The sequence below is a fragment of the Siniperca chuatsi genome, linkage group LG23 (genome assembly GCF_020085105.1).
Source record: "Siniperca chuatsi isolate FFG_IHB_CAS linkage group LG23, ASM2008510v1, whole genome shotgun sequence".
Taxonomy (NCBI): domain Eukaryota; kingdom Metazoa; phylum Chordata; class Actinopteri; order Centrarchiformes; family Sinipercidae; genus Siniperca; species Siniperca chuatsi.
In genome coordinates this window covers 23,188,576-23,205,030 of record NC_058064.1, presented here as the reverse complement: position 1 = coordinate 23,205,030, position 16,455 = coordinate 23,188,576, and the positions used below count along the sequence as shown (strand labels likewise).

The following is a 16,455-nucleotide window of genomic DNA, read 5'->3' as shown; positions in this document are numbered from 1 at the left end:
GGCCACAAAACACACATAACATGTATGGTTACAGGTTGGAGTCCTTGGAGACTAAACACCCAGCAGCCCATTGAAGTCTTAATCCAGCCATGAGAACACTAATACAATGTTCCACTTTTGACCACTCAGCAGCTCAGGTATACAATATGTGCCTTACTGAAGGGTATCTTGGCTGTAGCTGCTCAAGGCAGAAAAAAATGTGTTTTACTCTATTTTTCCCACTTTTTCAGTCGGCCGGTGATTCAGTCTTACCGCCTTTCAATCCTAAACCTGCAGCTCTTATCAAGTAAAAATACCAATCAATGCCTACATTAAAGCAGAATCTTATCATAAAACTGTTATGATTGTTGCCATGCCAATGTTCTCTGTGGTGTCCCTGTGACTCATTTTGGTTTCCAGATATGCTTGGATGCGTCAGTCCAATCTGACATCCCACACGCTTCTTTTGGAAAAACAGTCACAAAATGAAATACTGGAGGCTGCTATTAGATCACACCATGTGAAACCTGGAGGCTTCATTAAGCAGAGAGAAACATAACGACTCAGGGTTTTATCAAAGTACGATCAACTCAGCATTGCTAGTCAACCTGAGAACTTGCCAGTGCTCTGCAGAAAAGGGTTACATGAACGAGACTGACTGTTCTTGCTTAGAGGAAGAAGATGTGTGGCCTCAGGCTGGCCACATGCTGAGTGTGAAACCAAATAAATCATGTATCAAAGATTATTGTCAGTTTCGTGAAAAGGCTTTCTCGCTCTAAAAGAAAACTTTTATTTCTCATTAGTACCAGTTATGACGTATTTTACATTCATGAAAGGGTTCAGTTGTGTTTGATACACAAATAAAAGCCAAAAATATTGAGACCAGAAATTAAAAGATTATCTGAGGACACTGAGTGCAGGGCATTTCCAAACAAAGCTTCTATTCAAACCAAGATGGCCTATTGCTACTCTATGTGTATTTGAACACCCCTTCTAATTCAGCCCAGTATCCCTAGGAATAGGACAGTTCCACACCTCACACCCAGTGTGGTTTGTCCAGTGAAGTTTACATATGCAGTTTACAATGACAACGGGGCAGATTTACCATCAAAGTTCCTAGTCATTTTTGAAACCGTGAGTCCTTGATTTCAGACAGAAGTAGATAAAAGTAGCCTCTCATTTTAGTGATTGTCAATTTCGTCAGATGAAATAACAACTGCCACTGCCAGATTGTATCAGCTAGCTAGCTAATTAAACTCAGGTTAGCTACATGAGTTGGTTAAAAAAGGTCTCCAGCTGACGAGAACGAGAAAACTAGAACCCTGTAAACAGGTCTTAAATACACACTTGACTGCTACGTACATGATTTGCATTAAAAGACAGAGGTTAAAGCTGCATGCCTCTGGTAAAAAGTCAGAATGCCCATCACCAGTTGATGATCAATGTAGAAGACACACAAGCAAAGAAAAAGCAATATTGTACTTGTATTGCTGTGTAGAGCTGCTAATGTTATCCTTCTCTCCCCAGGGAGAGAAATGTCCCCGGACGGCCAATGATCCAGCACAGAGAAGCCTGAGTGAAAAAAGAGGAGAAGGCCGCCGCAGGCCTCAGATCCTTGGGCAGGGAGTTTCAGAGTCGAGAGGCCTTGACCGCAAAGGTCTAGTCACCTTTAGTTTTGAGCCGGGACTCAGGAACAGCCAGCAGAGCCCTTCCTGAGGATCTGAGGCTACACCCTGGGTCATAGGGGAGCAGCAATTTGGCAATGTAGCTGGGAGCTGAACCATGAAGTGCTTTAAAGGTGATCAGTAAAATCAAAAAAGCATGAATGACCTTCTCGAGATCATGTCGAGAGAGAAAAGACCTGACATTTGAGATGCTCCTTAATTGATTAAAACATGATCGAACAACATTTGTAATTTGTTTTTCAAATGAAAGGTCACTGTCAAATATCACCCAGGTTTCTGGCTGCGGGTATGACATTTAAAGACAGGGATTCAGCGTTTCTGTACATAAGGTATCACGATGGATTTTGGGGGACCGAAGAGAATTATTTCAGATTTACTTTCATTTAGCTGGAGAAGGTTTTGGGACATCCAGCACTTCTGACAAACAGGATAAAAGATGATTAAAACTGCCTTCATCACTGGTTTTTAATGGGACAAAAACAATGGAACTGGATTTTGTGTTTAGTTATGATCTGTCCCAGTGGCAGCGTGTATTTACAGAACAAGGGGCCAAGGATGGACCCATGGGGAACACCACAGGTCAGGGGGGGTCACAGAAGAGGAGGCATTACCCATGACCACTGAGAAAGTCCTGTTTGATAGATAGGATGGAGTGATCCACAGTATCAAATACAGAGCTCAAATCCAGAAGAAATAAAACCGAACAATCACCTGCATCAGCTGTAAGTAAAAGGTTGTTTGTCATATCTTTGACAAATTACAATCAGGTTTCCATTCATGTCATAGCATCGAATCTGCTCTCAACAGTCTTCTCTAAAACTGTTGATAAAAATGGCAATTTAGAAATGGGTCTACAATTTTTAAAATCTGCAGGGTCAAGGCTCAGTTTCTTAAGAAGTGAGTGCACTACTGTGTGCTTAAGGCAAGCAGGAACACAGGCAGTGGACAGAGAGCTATTTACAATTGATAATATAGTGGGACAAACACTGTTAAAAACCTCTTTGAGAAATCTGGCAGGCATAGAATCTGAAGAGACTCGGTGAGGGCTTTATTTTGGCCAGTGTGTCCTTTAAAGTGCACAGTAAAAGAGCCTGAAAGTGATTTAGCAAGGCAGAGAGGTTTCAGTGTGGCGGAGAAGGGTGGCAAGATCAATTTGGAGTTTAATTTCATTGATTTTGGTTGTGAAGAAGGATAGAAATTCCTCACAGATTGTTGGAGTGGCAACGGTTTGTTGGATAGGAGGAGGGTTACTTGTGGATTCAATGGTTTTGAACAAAATTATAAAGGTATTATTGGAGCAAAACAACTGAGCACCTGTGACAGTGGACTCTGTAGTTGTAGAAAATAGTCACACATGTGTGTCAGTAAGTTTGAAGTCACAAAGAAAAATTCTTTAGTAGAAATGTATTCATTTTTTTATCTCCTACAAACACAACAGTTACACCTTCTCAAATTCTTCACTGCAGGTGCACAAATCCTATGCTACGAATCACAAATTAAGAAACTCATACACTGCAGTGAATATGGTGCAAAACACATTCACACACCCGTATCAAAAAATGTAACGTCATGGACACAATATGCACATCTGCAAATCAGTATGTGATTTGTGCAATGAGAGTTGCACACCTGTAGAATATTTTCTCATAAATGTTTTTTTTCTTGGATATTTTTCTACCACAAACACAAGTCAATAACTACAACTGCTTGAATCTGCTGCTACGAGTCCCATATGCTGTTTTTTCGCTCACAATTGACAAGTTCTGTGTGCTCTCATTTTTGCACCACATATCTCAGTGAAATGTGGCGCTAAACTGATTTGTATACCTGTAGAGATCAGAACCCTATTGGCCAATCAAAAGAGCTTGTTTGGGCGCCTGTCCATGATTTTTCCAACCCAGCTTAGATGAAACCATGCCCACTTCCATATAGCTTGGAAAATAGCAACATGAGGCACTGAATTTGATGAATTTACTGTTTATCAGTGTTGAGTAATGGGAAACGTTAATTCTGAAGGACTATGAGTTAACAGTTGGAGTCAAGCATAGAGGCTGTATTATGTGTAGCTTTGGGATCTATTCCAGAAAGCGGCTTTAGTGAAAACTGAGTTTGTTAACCCTGAGATGAGGGAAACTTTTCCTTTCTAGAAAGAAAGGTAACTTAAACTCTGGGTCAGTTGCCGTGGTAACTCTGGTGGACTCTGTGAACCTACAGGTTGTCAACAAACCTCTTCAGAGTTTCTCTGTGTCTCCTCCCTCTTACAGAGTCAGACACGCTGTTTTATTTTCTCATTCATTCAGTCCATATCAAAGCACGTGTCGAAGCACATTAATTAGCAGAGGTTTTCTGTCAGAATCAAAATCCTGGTTGGATATTAGTTTATTACTCAGGAATATCTTAAGTTACTGCTTTTATGCAGTCATATATGTCATATATTTGAACAGCAGCTTTTGTCCTCACATTCAAATATTACACAGCATCAAGTCAAGTTACCCTTAGTTCAGAATAAACCCTCTGCATTTCCTTTTTGCGAGTGGAAGTTTTTTTTAAGTAGGCTAACACTGTGACCCTGCACAAGACGTCAGTAGAGCTGTTAGGTAGAGCAACTCCACTAAAATGTTTATTGCACATAATGTGTAATCTCAATTTAAATTTTAAAGATCGGTATGAACCTTTAGACACGTAGGATCAATGAATAATTATCTCTATCACAAATTATGTGATTGGTGGCACTGATGGAACATAATTCCTATAATATTGGAGATTATGTTAATATTTCTGAGTGAGCAGGATCGTAGTGCAGCTGCTGAATGCCACACAGAACGAACAGGACAGGCCGGGTGTCTGCAGGGCGAGCTGCTGCCGGGCTGCCCCTCCACGCACAAGCAGAGCTTGGAAAAATAATTGAAGCAGGCTGCAGCCAGGACTACTTTGTTTCAGCGGCTCTGCGTAGCCCAGAGACACTCCAGCAGCGAAGAGCAGCTCCAGAGGAGGCATGACCCTGAGCAGCAGCAGTGTGCTTACCCGGGAAACTACAGCTCACAACCTGCTGTAGACATATCAGCAGTCAGTTTTACAAACCAATCGCAAGAAAAACACAGACACAACCAGAGCTACACATAATACAGCCTCTATTCTTGACTCAAACTGTTAACTCATAGTCCTTCAGAATTAACGTTTCCATTACTCAACAATCTGATAAACATTAAATTCATCAAATTCAGTGCCCCAGTTGCTATTTTCCAAGCAATATGGAAAACAATAGACAGACAGCTGCCCAAACAGTGCCCGCCCCTGGCTCTACAGGTAAATAAATTCAGATGTGCTCCACATTTCACTGAGATATGTGGTGCAAAAGTAGTGCAGAAAACTTGTCATTTGTGAGCAAAAAAACTGAATTTGAGACTCGTAGCAGCAGATTCAAGCAGTTGTAGTTATTGACTTGTGTTTGTGCTAGAAAAATATCCAAGAAAAAAAAATATTTGTGAGGAAATATTCTTCTAGATTCTTCAACTCTCATTGCATGAATTCACATACTGATTTGCAAATTGTGTCCATGACTTCACATTTTTTGATACAGGTGTGTGAATTTGTTTTGCACCATATTGACTGCAGCAACTATAACAAAAATGTGAGTGTAGGAGTTTCTTAATTTTTGATTCGTAGCATAGGATTTGTGCACGTGCAATGAAGAATTTGAGACGGTGTAAGTGTTGTGTTTGTGGGAGATAAAAAAATGATAAAAAATACAAGTTTAGAGAACAAGATGTTAGAGAACTAAGAGGACCTGGCTTCTTTGACTGATTTCTGATAAATAGACATTAGTTCTTTTAAACATTGTTGCATGGGTTCCACTTCAGAGGTGGCCTGAGGCTACGGGCGTGTGTCAGCGAATGGAACTTGTGTTCCTGTTCTCGTGGACATAGTTTGAGGTATGTGGCATGAGGTGTGAGAATGGGGACAGCTGGCATGCTCCTGGCGCCGTTCTCGTAGGCAGTTGTCCATCCTAATACACAAGGAAATCAGCGAGTCTAGGTTAGTGGGCTCATCCCGAGACACCAGCTCATCCTTTATCTGTTCGCATAATCCTTTCAAAAATACACTGATTAATGCCTCTTCATTCCACCCTGCGTCAGCAGCCAGTGTCCGTAACTCAATCGAATAATCCACTACACTACGGTTCCCTTGACAGATCTGTAACAGTTGTCTCCCAGCATTCCCACAGGCATAAGGATGATCAAAAACATTCCTCATTTTAGCCAAGAATTCTACTAAAGACAGTGATAGCTGTCATTCCTATTATTACTAATTTATTAATATTAACACTACAATTACTACTCTACAATTAAAAAAAAAACATTTTTTTAATTCTATGTGGTCTTTACATTGTGCCTCCCTCTCTCAAATGCTTGCTTGGGATTTGTTGGGTCTCTGTAATTAATATTATGAAAAGTACGGTCTAGACCTGCTCTATAGGAAAAGCGCAATGAGATAACTTCTGTTATGAATTGGCGCTATATAAATAAAATTGAATTGAATGACAAAGGTTGATTAGTATGGATAGCTTCAGCCCAAGCTAACGCCCTTCCTCTCAGTAACCCCACAATATAATATACCATCGACTGGTCCGAAGAAAACGTTACGGAAGCAGCAGGAGGGAAAACCAGAGCGCCCTGCCCAGGCCCATACACACACACACCAAGAGACGAACAGAGGACTGACAAGGAACAAAGGGAGGGGAGAGCAACACTAGAGTACACAAGGATAGAAGGAGAGATGTGGCTAACTATGACAATAGCTCGTTAATAAATCTGTCTTTATTAACAGGTCCCACAGTCTCTTAAAGTAGCTGTAATTAAACCTATTCTTAAAAAGCCTACTCTTGATCCAGGGGTTTTTGCCAACTATAGACCTATATCTAACCTTCCCTTACTCTCTAAGATTCTTGAGAAAGCAGTCACCAATCAGTTGTGTGACTTTCTACATAACAATAGTTTATTTGAGGATTTGCAGTCAGTTAGAGTGCATCATAGCACAGAGACAGCAGTGGTGAAAATTACAAATTACCTTTTAATTGCATCGGACAATGGACATTGCATTGGACTTGTCTCTGTACTTGTCTTGTTAAAAGAAACCTGGAGTTGTTTTTATTTTGGTTTTATTGGGTATGAAAGACTAAGAACAAGGCTTTTGATTGAGTTATAATTTAGTTTAGTTTTAGGGTTGATTAATAGGCTTGAGGCGAAGATGGCTGCAGCTCCACTAATAAGCTTGGATTTCTAGATATCTAGCTGCTCCATCTAAAGGAGGGCGAATGCCATCTCTCCTAATCAGACCAGGTTTTCGGCTCAATATTAACTTTAGTGACCTCCGATTGGCGTAATCGTAAACGTGAATAACTATCATATTGTATTTATGCTTATCCTTAGCCAGCAGTTTTAAAAAGGATTTGACATCACCCGCTCTGGCTCCAGGAATACATTTTACTATGGTCGCTGCTCCACATTTCTCAAAATGGAGCTACCAATAATCAGAGTTGGTTTCCCAGAGGGTGTGTCGCTGAGTGGGGACAACTTGTTAGTAACGTGAACAGGTTGGTGGTAAACCAACGCACTTCTGCTTAGGGCTATGCTTCCTTCGGACAGTCACCGAGCCTCCCTGGTTTCCTGGCTGCTCGGGAGCCGCTGTGGGATGGCTAACAGGAGCTACCTCTGGTCAGTCTGCACTAGCTACTGAGGGCTAGCTAACTACAGCAGCTAATGAATGAGTTCCCATGGTGCGGATCCGCGTTTCTAATTCACTAAGCCTCGCCTCCAATGCTACAAATAAACTTAATTTATTACATGTACCATTATCACTAAAGGAGGCAGAGGAATAGTCAAACATTTGACACCCCGAGCAGGAGAGAGCAGGAGAGTGAGAGGGAGAGAGAGAATCCATTGCAAGCTGCTAAGCTAAAGAACGGTAGCTAGCAAAACTGAATAGCATGTACTGTGGGATTAGTGAGAAAGTCGTTAAAAGAAGGAGAGTGCTATGAGTGCTAGAGCAGAACTAGTGTATGTTTAAATGTATAGCAGATAGTTAGTCCCCTTGCAACCGCAAGCCAGTGTCTTCTTGTGCCAGTCTGGATAAATGCAGAGGGTTGTGTCAGGAAGGGCATCCGATGTAAAACACATGCCAAATTAAAAATGCGAATCATGACAATGACTTCCATACCGGATCGGTCGGGGCCCGGGTTAACAACGACCGCCACCAGTGCTGTTGACCTACAGGGAACCGGTGGAAATTGGACTACTGCTGGTCGAAGACGAAGAAGGAGAGGAGGACGGTGTGTTTGTAGGCAGAGAGAGAAGAGGAAAGCTAAGAATATAGGACTGACAGTAGGGACTTTGAATGTTGGGACTATGACAGGGAAGGCTAGAGAGTTGATTGACATTATGCAGAGAAGGAAGGTGGACATACTGTGTGTCCAGGAGACCAGGTGGAAAGGTAGCAAGGCTAGAAGCTTAGGAGCAGGGTTCAAGTTCTTCTACCATGGGTCAGATAGGAAGAGAAACGGAGTAGGAGTTATCCTGAAAGAGGAGTTTGTGAGGAATGTTCTAGAGGTGAAAAGAGTATCAGACAGGTTGATGAATCTGAAGCTGGAAATTGAAGGGGTGATGTTCAGTGTTGTGAGTGGTTATGCCCCACAGGTAGAATGTGAGTTAGAAGAGAAGGAGAAATTCTGGAGTGAGTTAGATGAAGTGAGCATCCCCAGAGGTGAGAGAGTGGTGATTGGTGCAGATTGCAATGGGCATGTAGGTGAAGGGAACAGAGGTGATGAGAATGTGATGGGCAGGTTTGGTCTTCAGGACAGGAACGCAGAAGGACAGATGGTGGTAGACTTTGCAAAGAGGATGGAAATGGCTGTAGTGAACACTTTCTTCCAGAAGAGGCAGGAACATAGGGTGACATATAAGAGCGGAGGTAGAAGCACTCAGGTGGACTACATCTTGTGTAGACAATGTAATCTGAAAGAGACCAGTGACTGTAAAGTAGTGGTAGGGGAGAGTGTAGCCAGACAACACAGGATGGTAGTGTGTAAAATGACTCTGGTGGTGAGGAAGATGAAGAAGACAAAGGCAGAGCAGAGGACGAAGTGGTGGAAGTTGAAAAAGGAAGAATGTCGTGTAGTTTTCAGGGAGGAGCTGAGACAGACTCTGGGTGGTCAGGAAGTGCTCCCAGATGACTGGACCACTACAGCTAATGTGATCAGGGAGACAGGTAGGAGGGTACTCGGTGTGTCATCTGGAAAGAGGAAAGTGGACAAGGAGACTTGGTGGTGGGACAAGGAAGTTCAGGAGTGTATACAGAGAAAGAGGTTAGCTAAGAAGAAGTGGGACATGGAGAGGACTGAAGAGAGTAGACAGGAGTACAGGGAGATGCAGCGTAAGGTGAAGGTAGAGGTGGCAAAGGCCAAACAAAGAGCATATGAGGACTTGTATGCTAGGTTGGACACTAAAGAGGGAGAGGTGGATTTGTACAGGCTGGCCAGACAAAGAGATAGAGATGGGAAGGATGTGCAGCAGGTTAGGGTGATTAAAGATAAGGATGGAAATGTATTGACAGGTGCCAGGAGTGTGATGGGAAGATGGAAGGAGTACTTTGAAGAGTTGATGAATGAGGAAAATGAAAGGGAACGGAGAGTAGAAGAGGTGACTGGTGTGGAGCAGGAAGTAGCAAAGATTAGCAAGAGTGAAGTAAGGAGGACGTTGAAGAGGATGAAGAGTGGAAAGGCAGTTGGTCCTGATGACATACCTGTGGAGGTATGGAAGTGTCTAGGAGAGGTGGCAGTAGAGTTTCTGACCAGTTTGTTTAACAAGATCTTGGAGAGTGAAAGGATGCCCGAGGAATGGAGGAGAAGTGTACTGGTGCCAATTTTTAAGAACAAGGGAGATGTGCAGAGCTGTGGCTACTACAGAGGAATAAAGCTGATGAGCCATACAATGAAGTTGTGGGAAAGAGTAGTGGAAGCTAGGCTAAGGGCAGAGGTGAGCATTTGTGAGCAGCAATATGGTTTCATGCCTAGAAAGAGTACAACAGATGCAGTATTTGCTTTGAGGATGCTGATGGAGAAGTACAGAGAAGGTCATAGGGAGTTGCATTGTGTCATCGTAGATTTAGAGAAAGCGTATGACAGGGTGCAGCGCGAGGAGCTGTGGTATTGTATGAGGAAGTCTGGAGTGGCAGAGAAGTATGTTAGAGTGGTGCAGGACATGTATGAGAGCTGTAAGACCGTGGTGAGGTGTGCTGTAGGTGTGACAGAGGAGTTCAAGGTGGAGGTGGGTTTGCATCAAGGATCGGCTCTGAGCCCCTTCTTGTTTGCTCTGGTGATGGACAGGCTGACAGATGAGGTTAGACAGGAATCTCCATGGACTATGATGTTTGCGGATGACATTGTGATTTGTAGTGAGAGCAGGGAGCAGGTGGAGGAAAATCTAGAGAGATGGAGGTCTACTCTGGAAAACAGAGGAATGAAGCTTAGCCGCAGTATACATGTGTGTCAATGAGAGGGACCCAGGTGGAACGGTGAGGTTACGGTGAGCAGAGGTGAAGAAGGTGCAGGACTTTAAGTACTTAGGGTCAACGGTTCAGAGAAATGGAGACTGTGGAAAAGAGGTGAAGAGGCGAGTGCAAGCAGGTTGGAACGGGTGGAGAAAAGTGTCAGGTGTGTTGTGTGGCAAAAGAGTATCAGCAAGAATGAAAGGAAAGGTGTTCAAGACGGTGGTGAGACCAGCGATGTTGTACAGCTTAGAGACAGTGGCACTGAAGACAAGAGGCAGAGCTGAAGGTAGCAGAGCTTAAGATGTTGAGGTTCTCTTTGGGAGTGACGAGGATGGACAGGATCAGGAATGAGAACGTCAGAGGGACAGCTCATGTTTTAGAGATAAAGTCAGAGAAGCCAGACTGAGGTGGTTTGGACATGTTCAGAGGAGAGACTGTGAATATATTGGTAGAAGGATGCTGAGGTTGGAGCTGCCAGGCAGGAGGTCTAGAGGAAGACCAAAGAGGAGATTTATGGATGTAGTGAGAGAGGACATGAAGTTAATTGGTGTGAGTGAAGAGGATGCGGAGGACAGGGTTATATGGAGGCACATGATTCGCTGTGGCGACCCCTCAAAGGGAACAGCCGAAAGGAAAAGAAGAAGATAGTTAGTCACTATAATGAAGAATCGTAAGCAATTTTGTAGTTTTAGCCACGTAGTGTACATATCAATTGGACTGTTAAACATTACATAATATCTTTGCTTTAAAATTATTAGCATTTTTCTGAATGCATTTTATAACATTTTGATAAAGACACTTAGTAGTGCTGAATTTGAATTAGCTAAATGTTTCCAAAATGTATATTTCCCTATCCTTGTAAAGAGTAGGTATTTATCTTAGTTGCTAACTCTGCTTTTGCCTTCACTTAAAAACTTGAACATGTTAATGGTGAACTCTACATTTTCTTACAGAATGAAAATATTTGTAGCCTACCAGTGAGTCCACACACCACTGTGGTTTGACAGTCATATCATATTGTTTAAAGGGGCACTTCAGCAATTTAGTATGGGACTTCCATAACACTGGGGGAATAGCAAGAGAGATTAAATAAAAAATTATCAAAATTGTTGCAGCAGAGATTGAGATCAGAATCAGAAATACTTTATTGATCCCAGAGGGGAAACTCTTTCGTTACAACTGCTCACTATCACGTCAATGCACGCTTGAGGATAAAAGGACTAGAAGTACTAAGCAAATCAAATATAATACACGATAATACAGGTAAGATAAATTAAGTACAAACAAGATATTCTGACTCGTGGTGTCTATGAGGGTCAAGCTCCAAAAACAATGGATACTAAACTTCCCATAATGCAATCTGATACCTCTCTACCTAGTAAACATCCACATCTTTCAAACTCCATGCCCTGAGTTTGTCTGTTGGTAAAAATGTGTAGTCTGCATGTCCAAACAGTGATAACCCATCATCAGGGTTATAATCTCAGACTTTAGAAAGCTCCTCCAGAGCAGCAGTCACACTCCCACATGACATGTACAGTAAATCAGTGGAGCGCCTCTTTAAATGTGCAAAATTTTTATTTTGTACAGCAGTACACAGCATGCAGCCAGAGCAGAGGATGCTCTCTCCTCTATGTTGGTGCTTCTGATTATACTTCCCTCTGTGATTATGTGTGTGTGTGTGTGTGTGTGTGTGTGTGTGTGTGTGTGTGTGTGTGTGTGCAGTGCAGTGCAGAGGTGCATCTCCTGCAGGGAGTCATGATTGAGTGTACGGCTGATGTCATAAATGCACTGCCATCATAAACTGTACACTCGCACACCCTATATTTATAGAATCTTGCAAATCCCATTGGCCAAGACTGTCACATGTGAGCCAATGGCATCACATCTCTGTAGCATCCCAACCTTGTGGCCTGACATATGCTTTCTTTCCCTCTGCACCAGAAGACGATAGATACACCAACACAGAGCAGGAGGAAGGAAACAGGAGAGAGGGGGAGCTTAAAGCTAAAAGCTTCAGGTCTCATGTGCACAAAAAACAGCAGAGTTCTTTGGATATAAATTAATTTATCACTGATTTCACTCCACAAGGTCATTTTGTTAAATTAAGATGAAAGCTGCCATCATATGCGTCACCTGCCTCCAGATCAGCCATTAGCAAAATTCAATTGCAATAGCCGGGTTTCAACCTGTAGAGGGCGGTCGCTATGCATATTTATTTATTCAAGATTTGGACCTGAATCCATCAACAACACTACTAAATACCCATATACATTGGTTTTCAGCTGGAAAAAAGTGGTTTGGGGGTTTAGTTACTCTTAGAAAAATGCGAAATCATGATCAAAATCATACTGAAACATTCATAAATATTACAAAACCTTTTCCTGAATTATTTATGTGACCTGTGACCATAACCCAAAAATACTAGCCCAGTATCCCTCAGAACTACAAAGCAGGAATGGCAGTAAAATTAGATTTTTTGGCCATGTTGAGGCAGCAGAACAAGCTGTGAGCACAGCACTGACATATTATCACCTAATTTAATATAGCGAACGTGTTAGCAAACAATGGCTTGTTTACTCATCGAGCAGACAGAGCAACATTAGCATTTATTTGGAGTCACATTTCTGGCCAGTGAAAGTCAGTCCAATATATACTACTTTTAGCTCTGTTTTGTCTCCACCAACTCCTGAGGGAAATATCTGCCTGCTGTTTGGTGCTGAGCAGGTAGTGTACAGTAAGTTTATCAGAGCTTTTTCATTGAAAACAGCTGCCTGAGACTGAACCAAAACAATAAAGTTGCAGGCTGTAAAATCAAAATAATGAGCTGAAAGGAACTAAAACGCACCGTAGAGCTGAGGTGGTGATAATTACCCACTACAGTACAAGTGACACCTTTCACATTTCACAAAGTCATTTGATCCATTGTTTAAATTAACAAATTAATAAGTGCAACTTTAACCAAGTGTTTTAGTTGCCTAACCTTAACCATGCCTTAACCATAGTTTACAAGCCATATCCACAATATTTCCCTACCTATAACCATACTCCAGATGTCATGCACAGAAAAGCAAAGCAAGAAAAGCAATGAAAGTAATCCTGGGTTTGCAGAACTGTCCAACATCAACGTTCTTTCTGGTGACTGAAAGATTGGACCCCAACTTAATCAAATAGGTTTCACATGATATAAAATCACAATGAAGACATGTTGCACTGATGTGGGATATCTGAAAAATGAACTCCTTCTGCAGTTTATTTGATATAATTTGGAGAAATGCACTTGTCTTTCCACTGTTAACATGAAAGGTACGGAGTTCCAGGAGAGTGTAAATTAATCATGACCATGTACAGTTAACATAAGGCCTCTCTGGATGGAATCGGAGGATGTATCACAAATCTACGCTTGCAGGACAAAACCTAAACAGGAAGCAGCACGATCTTACACACGGGAGAGTTTGGCTCTACTGCTTTCTCTTACAGTATCATGTAACAGGATGTGTACTGCAGTATGATGCACCAACCCTGTGCGATCCACTCACTAACATCTGTATACAAATATACAATGCATTCATGCAATTGAACCCATCAAGCATTATTCATTGTTCTATGTCCAACACTATGCTTTCACCCTTTGACCACTCTACTATTTTTGGCCTGGTTTTCAAACCCCTTAATTTTTAGGCTTCTGGCATTGTCACAACATAACTTTAAATATACTTATACTAAAGGCCAGGGGCTGGTTGCACAAAACACCTCACATTAAGATTATCCTTAAAGTCTGGTTTAAGGTTTCCTTAAAATTAAATTGGTTGCTCCAAAACACCCTTAAAGGTCCAGTGTGTAACTTTTAGGAGGAGCTATGGTATATAATGGCAGAAATGGAATATATTATTCATGTTTTCATTAATGTATAATCACCTGAAAATAAGAATCATTGTGTTTTCATTATCTTAGAATAAGCGCTGTATATCTACAGAGGGAGCAGGTCGCCTTCCACGGAAGCCGCCGTGTTGCATCGCCATGTTTCTACAGTAGCCCAGAACAGACAAACCAAACACTGGCTCTAGATATGGTCTTTTCGCGTTTTCCGCGAGTTTCACGGCCACCGTAGTTTCTCCTGCACGCTTGGAAGGGGAGGGTGAGGCAAGCGGTATTCAAATGGTTGCAATCTGCAATTTAACTGCTAGATGTCACTAAATCCTACACACTGTACCTCTTCTCCTTAAGGTTTCCATAAAATGTTCACTTAAGTATTTAAGGTTTTCTCCTTATTTTGGTCTTATACTTGAGGAATCCCTTAAAGTTAGTTAAATTGTTGCACAAATGACCTTACCAACCAAAGTAAGGAAAAAAACTTATGGTACCTCTGACTCTTATCTTAACCACAACATGACCAAGTTTAGTTTATGGCCAGAGATCCCAAAAAGGAGGAAGCTATCGTAGCTTAATAGCCATGTTGCACCATTCACTTTTATTTAGGGTATAGTCATAGAAAGTCCCATGTGGAGAAATTGATATCAATTAAGGTTTCCTCTTGATTCAGTTTCCTTTTGATGATCACTAACTGTGCATAGTTGACTTTCTTCCATTAGCCTATATACTGTACAGGTGTTCCTATTCTGCTGAGACACTAAACCAACAATAATAATAATACCAATAAGTCCCACCACAATAATCAAATTCCCTCTGCCCTTCTGCATGCACAGACAGCGAGCTCCAGCTACCCACCAGACATCATATGACCGGACCCACCCAGCGCACAGCAGGGCACCGCGCACGGCATCCGGCCTGCAGCAGCGCTGCGCCACGGCTCTCCGAAGCTGCGTGTAAACACCAACTTCCATCTGTGTGATTACGGTGGATGATGAAGGCCAGGTTTAGACGTGTAGGCTGACTGATGCACTACAGTCAGCCATGAATCAATTTACTTTGACTCAATTTGTTGGAATCTGATTATGAAATACACGCTGGAATACTGCTTGATTAGAGGCCTATAAAATGTAGTCCTACTGCACAAGCGCAACATAAACACTAGATTACAATAGATAACGGTGACCCACCCAGCGGTGTTAAATATGAAACACGACCTGATTTGCAATTTTAATGATGACTGTGGCCTGTGTGTTGTGCAAAATGAACTCTGTGGCTGATATAGGTTGTAACTTTGCTCTCTTTGTGCTTTATTCATATGATGGAACTTTAATTATCACAAAGGAAGCCTGCAGTCACTGCTGCAGCCGAAATCTGAAGACACGGCGAGCACTGTGCAGAAGGTGATGCAGAGGCTTGTTTACCTGACTTTGGGTAGGTGACAATCCATATGTCGCTACTTCTGAGGGAGAAGTTGGCGATGTCCTCCATCTTCCCTCTGCAGAAGGGCGGCAGCCGCACTCCATCAAACTCGAAGTATTTGCTCTCAAACTCAATCGGCGTGCTCGGCGTGTCTGCCTCGCTCTCTGCCATCCTCGAAATGAGCCGCCAGTGCAAGAAAAAGAAAACGCCCGCGCGAAGTTAATGAAATCAAAGATGAGGATGATGATGGTGATGAGGTTGATTTGAAACGCCGCTGCCGCTCGCTTCGGGATGCTGAAACTCGCAGTGGATGCTGCACGGCAGACGGATGAGTTGACCTACAGCCAATCACGCGGGTGAGAAGTGATGTAATGCGCGCGCACGATCCCAGCATCAGGACCAATCTCGCCGGGCCCGAGGATGCGCGCGCCCGCAGAGGAAGGATGTTTCCCAACACATTACACTGAACTACACGCTCCAGTAAGCACTGTTACCATAAGGCTGCTGTAATAATCCTATACTATTATAATACTATGGTCTACGGCACCATAGCCTACTCACTTAGGCTGCCATGTTGCTCCATCAACCGTATAGGCCTATAAAATTCTATTGCCTGTATTGTTGGGTCTTATACTGTATCTGATATTTAATAGTCAGTTTATAAAACTATCATGCTGATATAAGACTGTTTGTGTGTGCGTTACTTTGATTTGAGGTCTTGTATTAATTATTCACAATTTTATGCATTTTCATCATGTGCACACCTCATCTGTCAGTTTTAATGCTATGGAAATGAATGATTTGTTAAATTGTGAGTGTTGTGTGAGTGGGTGTTGTGACTTTTCTATTCATAACTACTAATAATAATACGTTTTATTCATAGGTGCCTTTCAAAGCACTCAAGGACACCTTACAGGCACAGTTACGAACAAGCAGCAATGTATCAAGACATCAT

At 42.2% G+C, this 16,455-nt stretch overlaps 1 protein-coding gene across 12 annotated transcripts in view; it reads right to left on the bottom strand.

The window, feature by feature from the left end:
• Positions 1-16,302, bottom strand: part of sult4a1 (sulfotransferase family 4A, member 1) — a 119,780-nt gene extending 103,478 nt beyond the window's left edge. For 11 of the 12 annotated variants that reach the window (XR_006376714.1, XR_006376720.1, XR_006376715.1 and 8 more), the window contains exon 1: positions 15,503-16,302. Coding sequence is in view for 3 of the 12 variants with exons in the window: in XM_044185254.1 (XP_044041189.1) it covers positions 15,503-15,671 (169 nt within the window). In the remaining 9 variants the exon portion in view is untranslated. The remainder of the gene's footprint in view (positions 1-15,502) is intronic. The other variant, XM_044185256.1, reaches the window with a different exon arrangement.
• Between the last annotated feature and the right edge of the window lie 153 nt (positions 16,303-16,455).